General features: G+C 33.1%; 1 protein-coding gene, 1 long non-coding RNA gene and 1 pseudogene across 2 annotated transcripts; 2 read left to right on the plus strand and 1 right to left on the minus strand.

Annotated features, from left to right (window-relative positions):
- The first annotated feature begins 308 nt into the window (after window positions 1-308).
- Window positions 309-1,004, plus strand: LOC120129432. Its single transcript, XR_005516741.1, has 2 exons — window positions 309-500; window positions 636-1,004. It is a non-coding gene; the product is annotated as an uncharacterized LOC120129432 (long non-coding RNA).
- A 13,121-nt stretch (window positions 1,005-14,125) lies between these two features.
- Window positions 14,126-15,465, plus strand: LOC120129431. The gene is made up of 2 exons (XM_039146932.1): window positions 14,126-14,418; window positions 15,163-15,465. Exons 1-2 carry the CDS (start codon window positions 14,161-14,163, stop codon window positions 15,346-15,348), a joined length of 444 nt encoding a protein of 147 aa, XP_039002863.1. The 5' UTR covers window positions 14,126-14,160; the 3' UTR covers window positions 15,349-15,465.
- A 2,777-nt stretch (window positions 15,466-18,242) lies between these two features.
- LOC120129473 lies at window positions 18,243-22,076 on the minus strand (annotated as a pseudogene).
- Window positions 22,077-22,702: the final 626 nt, after the last annotated feature.

The following is a 22,702-nucleotide window of genomic DNA, read 5'->3' on the forward strand; positions in this document are numbered from 1 at the left end:
ATACCTAAGACGAAAGGACATATTTGCAGAACATTTTATATTTTAAAAAGAGTAAATTAGTTACAACAACCACATATCAAATAATTAACGTAAAACTAACATGTGAGAATATAGTTATAACAACTTTTTGTCATCTTCTTGGCTGCAAACCACTATATATATGGGTTTGTAGCATACCACTACGCAACCAAACCAATAGCATAAGGTACTCTGAAATATAGAACTAAGACAAGGCGATGGCTGCTCCAAGCAAGGTTGGTCCTGCGATATCCACGGAGGTGTATCTTAACAATCAATCGATGAAGATTTAAGCACGTTCGACCAAAAATTGGTATGGAACCGGAAATCGGCCGCTAAATGTTCCATCGCATCAGACACGATATTTTCAACACTTGGCCGATTCCAATGTCGGATCCTCCATAGCCGGATCTGTGTTTGTTATCAAACAAAACATTAAGTGGGTTGTTGCCTGGAGGAATGGGAATAATGAAGGCAATAAGGTATGCATCAATTCCATTTTATATGCCAAACTCATCAGTAAGATCATATCTGTTTTTTCTTATTCATTGGTATTAATTTCATAGATGAAACAATTCCACCAACGTTAACATAAATTAAATCTCTTCAAACTGCAGGTCTACACTGAGATTACTACTGACAGTCCTATTAATTGGGACAACATCAATGCACAACTGAAAAAGGCTACTAACAGTGCTGAAGCCAGTAAGCTAGGATTCAAGTCAACTCTTGACATTGATCCCACCAGCAAAAGCCAAACTTGAATGCAAAACTCGAGGAAGCTTGATCTCTAACTCTCTTGGTTAAAAATGCTGCTTTGCATGCACTACTACTATTAAAATAAGGAAGGTTGGGTAATAAATGACTTGTGTTCAAGTCTTCGTCCTTAAATCCCCTTCCCCCTTTTCGAAGTCTTTCAATGTCTAATATAAGTCAAGTCATGTATGGTGCTTTTTTATACTGAAAATAAAAAGGTATTTTTATTATGCTGCGATTGTTTTTTAGCCTCTAAATCAATTCTTAGATTGACTATTTGAAGGGAAAGAAGAAGAAGAAGAAAAGAACTATACTTGTTTTATCATATATTCATACTAAGATGAATATTTTTAAATATAATAATTTTCATGTATTTGAGGATTAATTTTCACAAATATCGAACGTGTATTTTATAAACTTTAGAACACAATTCAAGGTATATTCTTCAGGTGGTTCCCCTTCGCGGGTCTAAACCAGGTCAGAAGATCTTTGGATGACTCCCTTCACGGGAAAGTCATGTGGTATATTCTTCAGGTGGTTCCCCTTAGCAGGTTTGAACCAGTGAGATTATCTTTGGATGACTCCCCTTCATAGGAAAGTCATGTGAGATGTTCTTCGAGTGACTCCTCTTTGCGAGAAAGCCAAGTGAAGTAGTCTTTCAGCCGTGGCCAAATAATAAAAAAATTACAGAATGTCTTCCTTTTAGTGCAATTTCCAGAATCTGACATCCTACACAGAAAATGAATTAAAACGAACAAATAAGCCACAAAAACCAATGATTAAGGAGTAATTTAAAAGCAAAATATTAACTAAATTAAGCACTTATCAAATTCCCCCTCACTTATTCAATGTTTGTCCTTAAGCATTCCTCAATTAACATATCAAAATCATAAGTTGTCATCTTCAATTTCAATTTATTCCTCAAACTTCCAATCGAACTAAGTCCATAACATTTGCCAAATTCAAGTTACAATCAAGCAAAGACACAACTAGAAAAATTTAAAGTAAGCAAGACATCCCAATTAATTGCCAATTTCAATGAAACATGAATCAATACCTCACAAAGATTCACACATATCCGCTCAAAGTGTTTGGGGTGAATGAAATTGCTCAAGCCGAAACTAACCAAAACATAGGCTTGGAATCCAATCAAGTCTCCACTATGAAAAATGAACATAATGCAATAATCAAGTCTCCACTATGAATAAATTCACACAAAGACATAAGGTATATGAATCTCGAAGGTTACTTGCAAGGTCCGTACGGAGAATAAATTCTCACGAAGACGTCGTTTTTACCCCCACTTAAAAAGGGTTCAGAGCTCGGGATATAGCCAGAGATGAAAACTTTTCAAAAATAATGAAATCATTGAAAAATGTCAGTTCAACTATTTATTTGAAAAAGATAATCAAATATAAATAATAAAAATTGAAAAGTTAAATTAAAATTTAAACTTACAATTTTCGCTCTAAGAAAGACAACCAAAAATTAATTCTGGCTTGACTCACTTACCTGTCCCAAGCGGAGTCTCCAAGCTGTCGTGACCGTCTTTCAGGTGGGCCCAGAATTGGGCTTTAACTTAAATAAGAACGTTAGAGTCTCCACCGATCATTTATTTTTCGTAAAAAATTTGGTTGATCGGATACTATCTTACTTGATCTACGTTTTACCAAAAAATTTCGGATTCGGGAGTCGGTTACAATCAAGGAAGGATTAACACCCTTGAATCGCCCTTTCGGTACCATTTAATTTGTCGGTTGTCTTAATTGTGAAAATTTAAATTTAAAGATTCGATTCGAATTACTTACCTTTGATCGATTGAATTACCTCTAAAAAGTTGAAAATGTTAGATTATAAAATAAAAGAAATATCAAATAAATTTTAAATTTTAAAAAATAAATCAAAGAAGGAAATATTAAATTAAAAAATTTTTATAAAAATTGAGAAATAAAATAAATGAAGAAATATTAAATTTTAGAAAAAATAATAAATATAAAAAATGTTAAAAGAGAAATAGAATTAAATTAAAAAAAGAAGTGGAAAATAAAAAAAAACAAATAAAATAAAAAAGAAGTGTTAAATTTAATAATAAAACAAAATAAAATAAAAAAGAATTGTTAAATTAAATAATAAATAATAGTAAAGATAAAAAGGGATTTTTAAAAGTTGTTTATAAAATAAAAGATAAGAATTAAATAAAAGAAAATAATTAAATAAATAATCTAAAGAGATTGAGATAAAGAGAAACATATAATGAAAGCAACTTCAGACTTCAACATTGCCTCAAATTCCTCAGATTATCGAAACGGAACTTTACTTCAAAATTCACGTCGGTTTAAAAGGCCAATTCTTCGCTGTCGACTCGGATTATGTTGTTTCAAAAATAACTGGTTTCGATCTCAGTTTCCTCTTAGAAAACAATTTTGTTATGCGTGTTCTTAAGAAGTCGAATGTGCTTCAATAAGTCAATCCTTCTTACAATTCTCACATTTGGAATTCAGCCTTCTCGGCTTAAAAGAAAATTAGCTAAGCATGACCAATGTCATACTTAGCATATTGAAAACGAATTTCAAAGGAAAATAAAGGAATATGCGAAAATAGAGAGAAAGATAGAGAGAAAAAGAAAATTTTATTCTAAGATGAGTCTTTGTGTTTCTAGGCTTACCCTGAAAGGGTATTTATAACATTCAAATCCCTAAAAACAAGCTAAAGATAATTCCTAAAATATTATCTTTTATCCTAATTAAAACACTTAAACTATTTAAACTAAAATATCTAAAACAAAGATAACATAAAATAATATCCTTAATCCTAATTAAAATAATATCCTTAATCCTAATTAAATTACTAACATCTTTTGAAATTAAATACAAAGATAAAATATAATATTAATATATATACTAAGCCCGGATGAAAATGAGTGTCTACACTAATACACTAATATATTAATAATATATACTAATATATTAGTAATATTTATTAATACTAATGTACTAATATTAATAATATGAACTAATATTCATAATATGTACTAATATATGAATAATAAACAATAATATATTAATAATATGTTCTAATATCTTAGTAACATACGTAGTATCTCTTTGCTAAGTTGACTCGCCAGGCCAAGGCTATAGAGAGAGTGCAGGGCCTGAGGGCCCGTCTGATGGGTGGCACTAGAGGGCAAAGTCAGAGGACAGTAGATTCTATTGGACCCTCCATACTTTAGCTAGGACGGTCAGGGACTCCCGAGGAGCGAGGACGTCCCCACCATTATAGTCTCGAAGGTCAAGAAAGAGTTCATGACTCTAGAATGGGTCAAAGTTTTGTAGTGGACTTTAAATTCAGCCTCTGTGGTGAGCATTGGAGGATAAGCCAGAGGTTCACAACCTCCTTGAGTGGAAACTATGGTAATGGCACCGGGGGTGACACTGGGTTTCTAAGGCCTGTTTTGGATGAAGACCACTAGAGCATTTCATCAGAGATAGTCCCGAGGCAGGAAGTATTGTACCACTGGTTGCTTAGAGGTTAGTTCAATCCGTTCAGAGGAACCGATGATCGATCCAGAGTAGTGGCAGCTTAGTGTCGGATCAACAGAGTAGGAGTACAACCAGATCAACAATTGGAACAGAGGCTAGTGTTGCCTCGAGGCAGTATGCGATGAGGCCCCTGGAGGAGTATGATTCAGTCAATGTTATATCAGGTACATTCACTATTTTTTCTATTCTTGTTACCGCTTTAGTAGATTATAGGTTTGTCTATTCTTACATTTATCGTGAGCTTGTTAGAGAAAGATGTTTCGAGTCCATTAGGATTGGACGTCTTCGTATACAAAGTCCACCATAGGTCATACTTTTTATGGTCGATTTGATGGAACTAGCATTCTAAGGATGGATTAGTTTTTGGAGCACGAAGCAAGTCTGAGGTGTAAGGCTAAGCAGCTTAAACTTATAAAGGAGGATGGTGCCAAGATAGTAATGACCGGTGAGGAATTTGATTGTACCTCGAAATTTGTTTCGGCCTTAGTGGCTCAAATGATGATCAGTCAGTGTTGTGAGGCGTTCCTAGCCCTTTAAATTTTAACATTCATTTCATTTAACCTATTATTTATTTTATACGTTATTTTTAACATTTCTTTAATTTGGTACTATGACCCTTAATTTTTTGTAGATTAGAATTAACTCAATCTCATATTTATCTTTTATTAAAATTCCCTTATTGTATTTATAAACTCTCAAAGGTAAGTAAATGGAATTTTATTTAAATTTGGCTGAATTGTAACTTACGCTATGAAGACTCTTTATAACCGTGAGTTGGGACTGTCGGCGCACTCCATGGCGCAGCGAAAACAAAAACTTAACGGTCTCAACAGCGATCCAAGTACGCAAAACCGAAATTGAGAGGAAATGATGTGAATACTTACAATGGGTTACTTGAAAAACAGCAAAGACAACATTGACTAATGGTGATCATGACGGTTCAAATCATAAGCCTCCACGAAACACGTCTCGACCTCTATTTACTTCTTCCGATTGACAGCAAATTTACTTTTCCCAAAACAATTTTGAGAAAACAGCTGAAGAAGAAAAGTTGCTAGACCTTACCTCACTTTAAATATACGAGTTACCCTAACATATTAGGGTTTTAAGTTATTTCGAATTAATTAAAATATTTTAATTAATTCAAACTAAATATCCATTAAAGACTTATAATCCAAATTACAATCTTTAATGTTTATTTAAATCTTATTAATTATTCCGAATTAAAATCTATTAAAAGAGTGTAATCAAAATTACATTCTTTTAATGTTTACTAATTATATTTGGGATAATTAAAATCTATGTATATCAAATATACATATTACTCTAGATATTTTAGTAACGTACAACAAATTGTACATCTTGCTCATTTCATCATAGGGTGTAACACTGTAGGTTCTTGTAACATTAATAGTAATTATTAGAACAATTCTAATATTACATACAATGAGTGACATCTAGCAATAATCATTGTCACCTAAGTTACAAAAATTATGATTCGACATATCATCTTTGTGATTAACTCTTTTATGTATTACATCATTTCGTCCTTTATATCTAGAATAGGCACAAGTCTTGGAATAGTACACATGTATAGCCCATCTATTGTTTCTTGATAGAGTAGACTATAATTGACAAATATTTGTGATATCTGATATCAACTTATTTGAGCATGCCTGCATTTCTAATCTCACTCAATCAAGTGGTATGTGATATATTTCCTATTATTAGAAGGACATATCATATCTGAATCATACATACCCACTACATATATCGAGATATATTCAATAACAGTCTTTATAGTGCAACCAGTTACGTAGCATGTTTAACTGTATCAAAACATACAACAATAAGTTGGGAAAGCATTGATCTCAAGTCTGAGGATCATACATATAGTCATCACCATGAGCAGTGTTTATGACCGTCAATAATAATCCAAGACATATGCTCATGGTGGGTCATCCATACATTGTTCTCTAACAATATCATGTATCAATTGTGACATCTCTATGTCAATGACAACTCGTTGTCATCAATCAATAACATGTTAGTCTTAACGTATTATTATTATCCATGCCCATAATAATACTTGACTACGGATTTTTTAATAATAATTTATTATACAGACTTATTATCTTTCAGTTTATGTTAAACACAAACAATAACTGAAAATAATAGTGGCAATGTCTTTATTCAATAAAATCGGTAAATAAATGTATTATTACAATAATTATGATTGATCTTTGGGCATACTCTAACATCGTGATGGTACCAATTATGGACATTGTGGAGGTGTTCATCATTCTTCACATGTATTTGATTCCCAAACCATTTCAAGTGAATCTCTCGTAAGGTGTAGATCCGGTAAAAAGGTAACTTTTAAGTATCGAACCAACTTAATTCAAAAGGTCGGTGGTGACTATATCACACAATTTCGACACTGTGTATGGAAGCTTGGCGTATGTTATAAACATGACGAAATTGTCGTTGTGGTCGATCTCATCCTTTATGAATAACGTTATTTGCTCTGCAAGAATGTAATTATTTTAAATAACCATAACAAATATAAATTTTACAATTTAATGAAAATAATTCTTTATGAAAATTAAAACAAAACTTTATTATTAATTAATAAAGTATAAACAATTGAAGACTTCACATGGGAGGTCAATGGTATTAAACAATGAGCTGATCACACATACCTAAGACGAAAGGACATGTTTGCAGAACATTTTATATTTTAAAAAGAGTAAATTAGTTACAACAACCACATATAAAATAATTGACGTAAAACTAACATGTGAGAAATATAGTTATAACAACTTTTTGTTATCTTCTTGGCTGCAAACCACTATATATATGGGTTTGTAGTATACCACTACGCACCAAACCAATAGATAAGGTACTCTGAAATATAGAACTAAGACAAGGCGATGGCTGCTCCAAGCAAGGTTGGTCCTGCGATATCCACGGAGGTGTATCTTAACAATCAAATCGATGAAGATTTAAGCACGTTCGACCAAAAGATTGGTATGGAACCGGAAATCGGCCGCTAAATGTTCCATCGCATCAGACACGATATTTTCAACACTTGGCCGATTCCAATGTCGGATCCCCATAGCCGGATCTGTGTTTTATCAACAAAACATTAAGTGGGTTGTTGCCTGGAGGAATGGGAATAATGAAGGCAATAAGGTATGCATCAATTCCATTTTATATGCCAAACTCATCAGTAAGATCATATCTGTTTTTCTTATTCATTGGTATTAATTTCATAGATGAAACAATTCACCAACGTTAACATAATTAAATCTCTTCAAACTGCAGGTCTACACTGAGCTACTACTGACAGTCCTATTAAAGTGACCAGTTTAATAGATGGAGGAACTTTGAGGACTTGAATTCTAATTATACCATTTCCTTAAATGGATTCAAAAGCCTCCCACATGTCTGGAAACTTCCCAAATTTCTCTTTGCTCATGAAAGCTTCCACCGCCGATTTATCGCCGTCCGAGCCTCCGTTCATGACACCATTGTATTCTTGGCATGGAGAAGAGTTGACTGGTGGTCATGGTGTCATTGTCACCGTCATTGTTAAAGGGGTGAGAAAAGGGAAGTTTAGTCATTTGTAAAGGTTGATTTTCGTCGTTCTCCATCGGTCACCGTCGCGAAAGGATGCTTGAACGAGAATCCCAAGTTGAAGATTTTCAAATCTATAATTTTTTGTCATCGTCTAACCATCGTTGTCGAACATGTCGCACCCTGTATGTTGGCGTCATTTGTTACTTAAGGGAGCTTGTATACCAGTCTAAATTGGTCCACCCGTGCCGAATTGGTCAATTCCAAGCCGAAAGGAGCTTCCCGAGTTGACCCGAGGCATTTCACGCTGAGCCATTGACTTCAACTGAGCCATTGACAAGTGTTGATCACAGTTGACGGACCATTGATTGATGTTGACTGACCGTTGACTTTTTTTAGACCACTTATCTTGATGTTTTCGATGTCTTGAGTCCATTTTTGGGGCTGTTTCACCAAATTCAAACTCAGTAAGCTATTTTTAGCATTTTATCGCCCAATTTAATATGAATTATCACCTTTAAGTTTTTTTTTTGACATAATTTAATTTGTGTTGTGTTTGATACATTATAGGACGGGGAATTAAAGTTCAAGGTCGATCGATTGAAGTTTAATTGGTCGATCAATATGACTCAAGAATCGAGGTAATACTTTACTACCTTTTGTAGCCTTTTCGAAAGTCATTGATAATTGGTAAATGTATGAATGAAAATGATTGGTTAATTAGGTGTATTTAATTATTGTTGGGCTCGAACTAAATACTGAATAAAGGTAGAACATTGTATAAGACTTAGATTGCTCGTATAAGAAATTGGAAGACTGAGAGGAAATAATTCCAAGTTAAATAATTAATTAGTAAATCGAATGACCTCAAGATCCATAAATTCTTATTATGTTTCTTTAAAAGTTAATGTCAGGAATAATTGGATAAAAAGTTACAAAAATACTCTTATAGGGTAAAATTATGAAAATACCCTTGTGCCATTAAAAGACCATGATTGTATCTGAAAATGGAAGTAAACCTGAAAAGGCATTTGATCCAAATTAACTACTGAAGCACATGTTAGGTACTTGTTCTATATAGAAAAATCCGGGTTATTAATTTCTAACCTCCGAGAAGGTAAGACACTTAGAATTACTGATTTTTGGAACTCATATTCGAAGACCAAATTAACATAAATAGTTCATATGCTTGGACAAAACAGAATGGCTGAAATGTTCTAGAGCCGCAAAATGACTAAATAAATCTCTAGTAATTAAATGACCAAATTACCTCTAAACCCAAACTGGCCAAAATAACATGAACTTCAAATTGACCTGAATAACCCTGAGTACTAAAATGTCCCAAATACACTCATGATATAGATTAAGGAAATGTTCGTGGTCAAGTTCTAAAAGTACAGTGAAGCATTAAATAATGTAACGGCCCTTAAAGGTTATGGAAAAGACCCAAGCACGTCAATCACTCTGGATATTATTGTGATATAGAATAATAATAAATACCACTGAAACACTAGTTTAATTGCTCAAGATTCGTTCAACAATGACTCTGAAGATTATTAGTTCAATTAGTGCATTCAATATTAAAAAGTAAATATTCATAAAGTATCTCGGTCCAAATGATTGACAGTTATCGCAATGTTAGAATTTGTTCAGTTCGAGTTGAAACGATATCCTGATAAATTGGCATAAATCTTGAATTTTGTAAACCATTGTTTACCCTTATTGGATTAAGTTACTAAGAATCCTCCAATAATCAAAATATCTAACATAACCCTGATAGCCTGAATGATGGAATCATGCTTGTTATATTTGAATCTTAAATAATTATGATGTAAAGGTTCTTAAATGCCTTCCAAATGCATCCGAAATTTAAATTATCCTAAAGCATTATTTCCTAAATGTTGATTAGATCCATTAGTAAACTGGAATCCGACCAATCTATAAAAGTTTTATGTTTTCCCTTCCTGATAATTATGAAGTCCCTCTGAAAAATATATGGATCCTCTAGTGTGCTCCTTGTATGCTATATGACTATTTAATCTGTTATAGAATATTATTTGTTATTTGGTTGATTTATGAATATTTTAACTGATTGATTTTTTTATTTATCTATTTACCGTGATAATATGGCTACCGATATGTGCTCTATGATTACCTGTTTTACTGGAAAATGTATGTCTGGTTTAAGGATCATGAAAATACTAATTACTACATGAACTATTTTATTAGGATACTTTTGGGTAGGATATGGATTATGGAAGTTCAACTTTGATTAAGCTGGTAAATCCTTACGAACCTAAGGTGACCCTTTAGTATGCTCTTAAGCCCGAGGTGCTACCTTAGGTAGGCTCTAAGGTACTATATTTTGGTGTACGGGTGGAGGGGAGTTATGTGATTTAAATAAAATTCATTGTCACTTTTACAATGTTGTACTGGCTCATGATTTTGATATTATAGTTTACTGCTCAACTTGTTTTTTACTGGGATATCATCCGGTTAGGATTATGGAGTATGGAGGTTCAGTTCTGATCAAGTTTATAAATCCTTACAGGCCTATGGTGACCCTTGTGCAGGCTCTTAGGCCTCGAGATGTTCCCTTGTGTAGGCTCTTAAGCTCCAAGGTACTCCCTTAGGTTGACTCCAATGCCCAATCGGCCTAGGGTAAGTCATTATGGATGTAGTTATGGGGAACTGCATATCGGTGTTCGGGCGAAGGGTATTACTGTGATTTTAAAATTCTGTTTTACTGGAATAAAATACTACTATATTTAAACTATGTTTACATTGATTTCTGGTTTTAGGGGAACATAGTAGACATCCTATTTCGATCTCCTAAATATGTCCCTCTGAATGTTTTCTCTGAACTATAAACTCCCTGTCTATTACCAGAAAATATCAGTGGAACCTCAGTTCATCACGAAAAACTTGTAGATGCTTGGATCATTAAGGAAAATTTTATGATGTACCATATAATTGCTTATCCTCTAGCATTCATCTGGTAGTATTGTATTATTGAGCTTCCCAAAGCTCACTTTGTTATTTACCACTTCAGGTTTAAGATCGATCCTATGCGATTATCGACATCAGTATGGAAGTTCCTTCGGTGCTTCTTGAGAGTACTGTGCATGTATAATTAGGGGCATGTTGGTCACATTTGATTTCACTGAGTCTGAAACTTGTATGATTTTAATTTGTTTTAATAGATGAATGGATCTTTCTGTATATGTGTTTTTATTTCTAAATTGTTTTATAGTTCTAAGTTTTTCATGGATTTTTATTGTGGGTTGCTACAGTGACCTTAATGTGCCACCTATGATTGGATCGAGTCATCCGTATCAGTCTGGGGTGTTACATTATGCATTATTTTAACATTTCTTTATATTTGGTAGTGTGGCCCTTTATTTATTTTTTTACATAGTAGAATTAATTCAATATCATATTTTCTTTATTTAAATTTCCCTTATTGTATTTTATAAACTTTCAAAATTAAGTAAATGGATTTTTATTTTAAATTTTGGCTTGAATTATTACTTACGCTATTAGGACTATGTATAACTGTGATGGTACCGATTATGGATGTTGTGGGAGTGCTCATCCTTCTTCACATGTAACTGACTTCCGAACCATTTCAAGTGAATCTCTTGTGAGCCATAGATCCGGTAAAAAGATAGCTTTTAAGTATCCGACATATCACTCTCAAAATGTCGGTGGTGACTATATCACACACATTAAGTCAAGATTCGATCCCGGGTATTCGAAGGACAATTTCGACACTGTGTATGGAAGCTTGGCGTATGATTATAAACATGATGAAGTTGTCGTTGTGGTCAACCTCACCCTTTATGAATAAACGTTATTTTGCTCTGCAAGAATGTAATTTTTTTAAATAACCATAACAAATATAATTTTTACAATTTAATGAAAATAACTCTTTACGAAAATTAAAACTAAACTTTATTATCATTAAATAATTAGAAACAATTGAAGAGTTCACATGGGAGGTTAATGGTAATTAAACAATGAGCTGGTCTGACGTACCTAAGACGAAAGGAAATATTTACAGAACATTTTATATTTTAAAAAGAGCAAATTGGTTACAACAACCACATATCAAATAATTAAAGTAAACCAACATGTGAGAAATATAGTTATAACAACTTTTGTCATCTTCTTGGCTGCAAACCAATAGCATAAGGTACTCTGAAATATAGAACTAAGACAAGGCGATGTCTGCTCCAAGCAAGGTTGATCCTGCGATATCCACGGAGGTGTATCTTAACAATCAAACCGATGAAGATTTAAGCACTTTCGGACAAAATGATTGGTATGGAACCGGAAATCAGCAGCTAAAGGTTCCATCGCATCAGACACGATATTTTCAACACTTGGCCGATTCCCTTGGGAATCTATTCATGATCAAGAAAACTCACCAACTTTTATTCAAAATTTTAAATCAGATACTACTAATTGGAATTATTTGTGAAATTCAAATATAGATTGTCTTGAACTCAAAACTAAACTAAATTCAAATAATCCAGATCGAAATGATCTATCTCTTAAATGATTAGGACTCATAATAATTTGGTTAGAAAAATGTGACCCTCAAACAAAACAGTAAAACTAAAATGTCATGAAAATTAAGTTTATTGATTATGTATGTATATATATGGATTCTATTAATGCTTTTTAATCATCGTTTTTAAAAATGAATTACGGTATAAAGTATACTCTATTGGGGTTTTATTTGTTATTTCAATTGTGTAATTTATTTTTAAAAATGAATTATGTTATAAAGTATACTCTATTGTTGTCTGCCGGTTCTTTATAAACGCCATGTTTATAAAGTAACATATACAAGCTAACCTGCTAATACTTTAAATTAGCATCTGATTTTAAATAATAATAATAACAAAATTTGGTTTTATAATTTAAAACAAACAAAAGTAAAAAAATAACTCTTAACTAAAACCCAAACTAAACTTTATTTTTAATTAAATAAATGATTAAAAAATAAGTTGATATTTTCGCCGGGATGTTAAAATATTAAAGTCAACTGATCAAACGAAACAAAGGGCTAGCTTTTGAATTTAATTATAACAATCAGATATTAAGTAATTAAAATAAAATCAATATACAAATCATACATGTCAGAAGCTAATATTGAAATAGTTGACCTTGTAATATAGCTATAACTACATAGAAGATAACTAAAGTAAGATCAACACGTGGATCATACACGTCAGAACTTAATCTGGAAATAGTTGATCTCGTAATATAGTTATAATAACCACAATATTAAAAATAAAAATAGGATAAACTACAACGGGTGCCACTGAACTTTAGGTTATGCATCGTTTATATTACTAAACTTTTAGTTGCTTCAATTATAGCATGAAACTTTACTTTTGACTTCATTTATACCATCGGACCTATGAAATCCAAAGAATGTGATTATGTGGACAAAACGACATCAGTTGATGCAGCTATCGATGCCTAAAATGATTTCGTTTTAGACATTAAACTATGGGAGTGCATCAATTTTATCACTAAACTTTTAAACAATTTACTTTTTAGCACTGAATTTTTTTAACACAGTGAATTGTTGCCCATGACCATTCTCCTTTTGTGGCAATGTAGGTATCAAAATGTTCTCATTAGTATAATTGAAGTCAAAACCAATGTTTACTGCTATAGTTGGCGCAAGTAAAAGTTTAATGATATAAATGATACACGGCCTAAAGTTCAGTTGTATACGGTGTACTTTATCTTTAAAAGTGAAATCAAACATGTGGATCGCACGTCATAATGATAACACTGTCAGGGGACTCAATAAAACTGTGTCATATAGTCGGGCAACTATTTTGTAACTTTTAATAGTTAGCGGACTCAATAAAAAATATCATATAGTTGAGGGATTATTTTATAATTTTTAATCATCAAATGACTCAATAAAACAGCGACTTATAATCAAGAGATCATTTATGTATTTTACCCATAATAATTGATTAAAGGTTGCCGAAACAGGTGTGAATAGACCCGTCCAATTTACCAACCCTTCTAACAAGAAATTGTCTGGTGGTGGTTCATGTTACCATCATGTGGAAAGAGATGTTTTTGGTAATAAATTGTGCCTCTGAAAAATAAAAAAAATATATATAATTATAGCTATTTCTTGTGGGAACAGACTACTATAAATATGGGTGTTCAGTATAGAACTCAAAGCACAACACAACCAAATCAACAGACTCGAAAACATCAAACAAAGGCGATGGGTAAGCCTGGTCCTGCAATATACACAGATGTGACAATCGATAACTGCACCAATGAAAACCTCAGCCTATACGACGAAGTTGATTGGTATGGATTTGCAAACCGGCCGCTTGTTATTCCAGCGCAAATGTCTGAGAAAATTAAGCACCAAGCTGATTCCCAAACTGGAGATTCTAAAGGTGGGGTTGCATATACTATCAAAAAGAATATTAGGTGGGTTGTTGCCTGGAGCAATATGAAAGATAAAGACAATATGGTATGTATCCATTCAATTTATTCCTTTTTCTTTTCATGATGTCAAAAAATATCTTAATGTTTAATTAAATAATCACTTTGATTCTTTTTTTTGCGGTATTTTGACTCTTAACGTTTCATTTTGGGATAAAGGTATCTTTATTGATGGAAACCGTTGGTTAACAAACTGTTAACACTCCAAAATAGGATCTTTTTTACCCTAAAATAAAATGTTAAGAGCTAAAATACTTTAAAAAAAATAAGGGCCAAATTGGTTGTTCGATCAAACGTTAGGCACCTTTTTTCCTGAAATAAAGGACAGAGCTACAGTGCCTAGGAGGGTTGTTGCCACTCCCGAAATTTTTGGTATAATAGTATTTTAGGTCCTTTTTAATTTAAATATTAATCGAATAAGGCCTTTGTCCCTCCCAAAATGTTTGGTATAATAGTATCTTAGGTCCTTTTTAGTTTAAATAGTAATCAAATAAGGTCTTTGGCCCTCCCAATTTTTAGATTTTTGTATTTAACACTTTATTGTTCTATATATAAAACAATTTTTCCCCTCACCATTTGATCTTATCTACGTCCCTGCCAAAATTAACCTTTTGGAGCCAAACTGCTCAAAAAGAAAGAAAAAAAAAAGAATAGGGGCCTAAGTAACCATTTTGATAAATATTAGAGCTAATTTTGACATTATGTCTTTTTATACCGGTCGCACTGAACTCACTACTGATTTTCATATAAATCAAACCTTTGTGAACTATAGGTTTATATTGATATTACTGAAACGGATGAAAAAATTGATTGGAATTTTTACCAATCACTTCTGGACACATCCGATTCGAATCCTGAAGCTGTGAATAAATATCGGAACACGACAGTAGCTAACATCGATCCAAGCAGCGTTACGCCACTTATGAGGGCAGCACTCAACCCAGCTCTCAATATTTGATCTCCTACTCTCCTGGTTATTCGGCTGTCCAAATTAAATGGTAATAATGTTGCTTTGAATGCACTACTAAATAGTAATAGTAATAGTAATTGTAATTGTAATAGTAAAATAAAGGCTTGATTTGGTATTGATTATATTATGGTGCTTTCTAAGGTGATGTCTTTTTTAGTGTACCTTTTATGTTTTAATTGAATAATAAAATAAGGAGTTTATGAGAAAGAAAAAGCCAAAAGGTTCAACTTCCATAGCAAGGCTTCAATGACATGTACTAAACAACAAAGAAAAGCAGCAAAACAAACCAGAACAAACAGTCCACTGATCATAGATAACTCCCCCCACAGCTGGACGGACGCAGGATTTTATATTATAGGGTAAACAACGACGGAGGCACATTGAATATTGGGGCCCACTGCCCTCAAATTTTTTTACCATTAAAGAATATTGGAATAATTATCTATTTAGGACTTTAAATTTTGATTTATTTAGATTTTGTCCCCTATTTCTATTGTTAATTTTACTTTGCTCCCCTTGAACTAAAATCCTTGCTCCATCCCTGATGGTAAACTTATAAAAATTTTGAAATAAATGAACTTATAAAATTTTAAGGGACAAAAACAGATTTCCAATATAAAATACATAGAAAAAAATCTAAAATATATGGTAATTTTAAATTTTTAAGGGAATTGCTCCCATCGGTCCCCCTCAGTTCATATATGTCAACAAGCTTGCGAACCAACACCACACCTGTTAGAAAACTTGAAACAATGACTAAGACCCTCTTTAGTAAGTGCATTTGCAAGGACAGACTTGTAACATTTTAAGAGGTGGAAATAAATTATCAGTAGAATTCAAAGAGAACAAAATCTCGGCCAGCCCCATCGATCCATCACTATTTGTAAAATCATTCGGTATAAAAATTATATTATGGTCCTATTTTGATGTATAGTTTGAATTGTAAAGGCTTTCTAATCATCATAAATTGCATCCTATTTTTTAAAATCAATATTTTTTTGTCTCAATTTAGTCCTCCAATGTTGTTAATTGTATATTTCTATTAGACAGCGTTTGTTTGTTTTTTCTATTGAGTTTGACTTTGTTTATATTCTTTGAATGGTACAAATGAGTTTAATTTCTGATTTGAATTGTTTTATAGAAAGAATTTGTTAATTTTTTATAAATGATTTGACACTTTGATGTGTTTATAATTTGGTCTTTGTGTGCAATGGATGGATGGATTGTATATTAATTAAAATTCTGATTAAATTTTGTTATGCTCTGACCCCTTAATGTTGCATTTTCAACTCAATTTATGTCTAAGCCTAAGATGAATGTTACAAAGATTGTTACATATTCACTTAAATTCTAATCGGTAATTAAGACGAATTTTATTATAATTATAATTGTTGAAAATTATTTGGGGATTAAGTTAAAAATTCATATAAAATAAAAAGTTCTGATGATTAATTTTATTTTTCTTTATAAATATAGAATAAATTTAACATTGGTATAGAGAAGAATTATGTTGGAGAAATACAGTTCGACAATAATTGTGTCTAAAAGTTGTACTCAAATACAGTTGGTCAAACTCCTCCACGCATTGCAGCAAGATATGGACATTTTGAATGATGAATAGACAGAAATTAAATTAATAAAAATATTTAAATATAAGGAGTTAATTCTCTTAAGATCAAATTAAAATAAGGTAAACTACACGATATACCATTAAATTTTATCTATTGAATCCTTTATACCATTATATTTTTAATTTTATCAGTTATAATACTGAATTTTAGTTTTACACTCAATTATGTCATTCTGTCGTTCTGTAACGGGACGATGACATGATTAACGGTTGTTGATATGTCATGCCACACCAAAACAACGTCGTTTTGGTGTGGTTGTTCTGATGCCTAAAACGATGCCGTTTTAGACACTAAATTTTAAGGATGAATCGATTATGCCCCTTAACTTTTAATCATTTTTCTTTTTTACCTCTATTTTTTCGACAGTCGCCGATAGCGAATCACCACCAATCACCGATCATCTTTCGCAGCAAAATTAATTCCAAAATTTTTGTATTTGACTCCCCAATCTTCTCATATGATTAGTTTTCCATAAAACTCACTCTAAATCGACAAAAGTAAACACAAAAATCTAATTTTTTCGATATTTAGAGACTTTATTAGATTTACGGGATTTGAGTTGTTTGTTAAAAAAATATGAATGGTGATAAGCATTATTTCTAGAAAACAAACAACATACCTCAAAACTAGTCTCATCGTCACTTATTAAAAGAGATCAAAGTATTAATACATTAAACTTTTAAATGGATTTTTGTCGATTTTGAGTGGGTTTCATGAAAAACCAATCTTAGGAGAAGAAAAATGAGTGAAATACGAACATTGGTAGCGATCTTGTCATGACATATGACCGGTGAATGATGGCGCATGACTAGACGACAACCATAAAGTGTAGTGGTAAAAAAGAAAATTGTTTAAAAGTTCAATGACAAAATTGATACACGCCAAAAGTTTAATGTTTAATACGACATCGTTTTAAACATCAAAACAACCATACCAAAACGTCATCATTTTGGTGTTACATACCATATCAGCAACCTTTAATCATTTTTTTGTCCCGTTAGTGACTTAACGGCAAAGTGACACAATTGAATGTAAAACTAAAGATCAATATTATAATTGACAAAATTAAAAGTTCAATAGTATAAACAAGTCCGTAAACAAAGTTCAGTGGTATTCGGAATAGTTTACCCATTAAGATAATATATGGGTAATTGTTTTAAAAATTAAGAATCAGTGATATTTTAGGACTCTCGATTAACAATTGTTCTTTTACAATTAAACCACAAGGAACCTATCTTAAGTAAATTATATCAAATCTGACCATTACGCATTTAATAAAGTTGTATGAAACTATGATATTCATCTTTTATTGTCATATTACTATACTTATTCACAAGATCTAACAAAACATTTAAAAAGAACGATCATCTTTTTCCCCAAGTCCAGCCGAGCTCGTTAACTGGGTAAACCGGAGCTCGTGTATGTACAGAAACATGCTCCTTTATTTCGATTCGCGGCAAGTTTCCCGTTATGTTGTCATTGGACCTGCAGTTGCCTCGGATTGTTTCTCTTCAAGTTGAGTTTTGAGGAATGCAAGCACGGAAAGGCGCTGCAAGCGAAAACATGAGAACGAAATCACACAGATCATAGATTTATTAGCTTCGAAGCGACCTTACCCGGGGTTCAAGACCCGCTTCTGCGGATTTCAGGGACAACGATTCTAACAACTTTATGGCTTCTTCAAATCCACCAACAGCCTCATGCTCTTTTCCCAGTGTCCTATCCACATCTGCAACTTTAGCCAGGGAAAGTACGAGAATATGACCCTTCAAGGAACATATACCCGTATCTAAGCAACATCATCCTCATTAGAAAAGCAACCGCGTTTCTCGGGTGCTATCACACAAATAAATGGACACTACGATGTTAACACTGGGCCAACCAAAACAGAAAGAGGGAAAGTACACATGAAGGAAAAGAAAAAACAAGTTGCTAACCTCAGAAGCAACACCGGGATGGTTCTTGACGACATCACGTCAGATGCCCAATGAGCGCAAATAGTAAGACCTCGCACCTTGCAGATCTCCATTGTAATATTTAAGATCTCCAATTTTATTAAGTGAAACAGACAGAGTATGTGTTATCTGAAGAATGTCGAAATTTGATCACCGTCACATCATTATTGAAAAATACATGGGGACAAGTAAAGTTTAAGGTGCAACAAACCTCTAGATCATCCGCTAGCAATTTTATAAGAAACTCGACACTCTCCTCAAAATAATTGATTGCAGCAGCAGCATCTCCCATTGCTCGACTGCAAGAAAATTGAATGCTTTGTTATTCAAACAATTGCATTACAAAGTACGAAGACATCTTTATCGGTTGTATTGTTGCTTTGCCATAAAATAAAGCTCACATCAGGCTATTTCAGTGATTATTCTCCAAGTTTACATCATGTTCCAAACAAGTTCACATCAAAATTCAATTTATCCACATATACAAGATTTATTATAAGGTCAAAGTGAATAAATTCCAATTACTTAATTCAAGAATATGGTGGCAACTTCAAACGTAACAAAATCTAGAAACTCCTGGGTAATTAATCCAGTATGAAGTACAGATGGAATTCCAAACTCTCATAAAAGCTAGAACACTAAACAATAAACAGTAAAAGAACCATAATTATTTTGTGCTTTAACCGTCAAAGAAGCTTCAGCTGAAATCTAACCAAGTAGTGCAACTGACATCCATAAAAGGAGTAGCTCATGGATTTCGCAGCAAATGAAAAATAATTGTTGAATCATGGCCCATGTAAAACATGAGGCATATAGAAGAAAAATGCAATGTTGCAGTCCAAGAATCAATTGCAAAAAGGCGTAGCAGCTTGGATGAATAACGTTATGCACATCCAGATTGAACCACCATGGAAAATCTCCATTTCATAGATCATATCAAGATCTAAAGTATTAAAGCATATAAAGAGCTAACATGGATTCTCAGTGACAAATTCCCTGTTCCAAATTTACAATTAATCCTTGACCTGTGGAAACAAAGTGCCTATTATCCTGCAATGATACTCAAGGTCTAACTTAGTCACAAATTATGCAAAGTTCACTCGGCCTCCCAAACTCGAAAACAAAAAGTACCTTTTGAAATAGAAATGAACTACCAAACTAATCCATCATTTAAATTAGAATGGATAAGATACGATCGTGTGTTTTGGATGTATAGTTCAACTCGTCGAAAGGAGACTAAAACCATAGGACTCATTCAAGAAAGACCCAAATCATTTTATTTCATTTCCCTAGCATTTTCAGCCACTAATGCAAACTTATAGATGCATGCATTTTCCACCACATTATGCAAATTTTTATGACTTTCCTCTCCCTAGCTTTCCCCCACAAATTGGGGTACTAAAAAATTTAACTTTCAAGGGAAAGGAAGGGAATACTCAATTTCAAGGGAATACTCAATTTCCCTTACTTTACCTTGCCTAAATTAAAAATTCTATCCAAACAAATGAAAGGATGATCTTTTCTCTTACTTCCCTATCCGGCTCCCTCTCCCACTCCAATCCAAAACATAGGGTTAAGAGAAATTTCTTCAATTTTGACACAGCATCATTATCAAGTTTTTTTAATCCAAAACAGTACTAAAGTAAAAGCATCCTGTAAGTAAAAATATATGAAAAAGTTCATGGGCTTAACAAAACATTCCCCAGAGATTCCAAATTATCAAAGAGCTCAAGCTTGGATAGGCACATATACTATATGAGTTTACATCAAGCCTTACCATTTTGAATGAAAATCACAGAGTTTCAAATCACACTAGCGTAGCTCTAACATCTTGAAATGTCATTCGTGCATTTAGCAACAAATACTTTATATAAGCATTAAACACTTATCATAACCTACTTTTGTTCGTCTCTCGAAATAAAATATCTCTAGTCTAAGCAGACCAACATCAACATGATTAAGCATGACATGCATTCATACAGGCATCAGCATATAGATATAGAAGGGGTAAGTTTGGGAACATACCAACAATCACCAAGCATACCCAGAACTGCTCCAAGCTGTGCGTATAGCTCTGAAGAACTGTCCGTTTTCTCTAATTGTTCTTGGATGTCTTCAGCACAAATAGTGAGTCTAGATTTGGCACTTTTAAAATTCTGAGCACGAAAAGCCTTTACAAAGCAAACAGATACTATTTAATATAACCAAGTACGAAATTACTCTTCTTACTAGGAACAAAAGGAAATAAAACAAAGAGCAAAGGCTTACCCTCATAGCCTGTTGCACCAAGAAAGCACCTCTGTCCAACGAGACATCCTCATAAATAACCTTTTTATCCTCATTCACAACTTGCTCTCCTTCTCCACTGGCATCAACATGTGGCCTCTTGATCCTCGCATGCCCTTCGATGAATCGATCAACCATGCTTTGAAGACTTGTGTCAGCTTCCAATTTCTCTATATCAGCTCCACAATGGACAATCCTTAAACCGAGATATACACACACTAAAAGGAATAAAAATATAGTATATCATTAGAGAGAGAAAAATGGAAAACACATTATATCATTAAATAAATCACAGATAATGGATCAAGGAATTAACATGATAAACAGCCAAAAAAATCAAACAAGAAAAACCCATCAAGGAATTATCATAAAAAAAGCAAAATAAGTAATCAAATAAGATCTATTAAAGAATTATAATCACGAATAGCTAAAAAAGAGAGGAGGGGCGGGGAAGCGAAATTAGAAAACCCAAAATTTATAGATGAATAAACAAGGGGATAATCGATAATTACTGGCAAAAAAGGTGAGAACAAGGGATACATTTGGCAGAGTCAAAGAGAAGAGCGTGGCAGATCATACAACTGAGAGGACCAAGCTTGAAGTTGCTGGAATCGTAACCAAAGGGACATTTCGGAGACACGGTGGCAGTTTCGACAGGGTCTTTTCTCGGCGCTGCTGCCTCGCTGACACCGGCTGAGGCTTTTTTGGCTGGACAAACGTCGTCCGGTCGAGCCACTTTCACGAATGGGCAAACTGGGGTGGACATCTTCTTTCTATAGAAAGAAGCAAACAAAATCAGAGGCGATATACGTATTTGGGAATTGGTTTGGGGTTGTTGTTCTCGTCGTCGTCTCTATTGAATAAAACAAGAGAAAATAACATAGGTGATCAAAAATACTAGATAATATACGATTTTGATTAATTTTTTTGAATTTGTGAAAATGACCAACAAAATCGCAATGCGATCTCTAATTCGTATTGCGATCTCCACTATCGTAAATTCGCGTTGCATTTCGCGTTGCGATAATTGAAAATCGCGTTGCGATAGTTGAAAATCGCGTTGCGATTTTTCATTTCGCGTTACGATAGTTGAAAATCGTGTTGCGATTTTTTAATTCGCGTTGCGATAGTCTACAGTTGTCGTTACGATTTTCTAAATTCGTTGCGATAGTCTATAGTTGCCGTTGCGATTTTCTAAATTCGTTACGATTTTGTTGGTCATTTTCGCAAATCCAAAAAAAATTGATCAAAATCGTATATTATCTGAGATTTTTGGTCACTGAAGTTATTTTCTCATAAAACAAATACCTTATCGGCTCGCGTTTTATTCTTCAAACGCTATCCTCTTGGTGAATAAATCCATATATAATTGATTAATTAATAGGTTAAACAATACCAAATACCATTGAACTTTAGGTTTAGTATTAATATTACCATCAAACTTTAAATTGATTCAGCTATAGCATTGAA

The sequence above is a fragment of the Hibiscus syriacus genome, unplaced genomic scaffold (assembly GCF_006381635.1).
Source record: "Hibiscus syriacus cultivar Baekdansim isolate YM2019G1 unplaced genomic scaffold, ASM638163v2 tig00110500_pilon, whole genome shotgun sequence".
Taxonomy (NCBI): domain Eukaryota; kingdom Viridiplantae; phylum Streptophyta; class Magnoliopsida; order Malvales; family Malvaceae; genus Hibiscus; species Hibiscus syriacus.

Bases quoted from the DNA above. Each gene is read 5' to 3' on its own strand.
- LOC120129431 (XM_039146932.1), top strand. From the start codon at position 14,161: ATGGGTAAGCCTGGTCCTGCAATATACACAGATGTGACAATCGATAAC. The intron at 14,419-15,162 runs GTATGTATCCAT...TGTGAACTATAG, and splicing joins TGAAAGATAAAGACAATATG to GTTTATATTGATATTACTGA.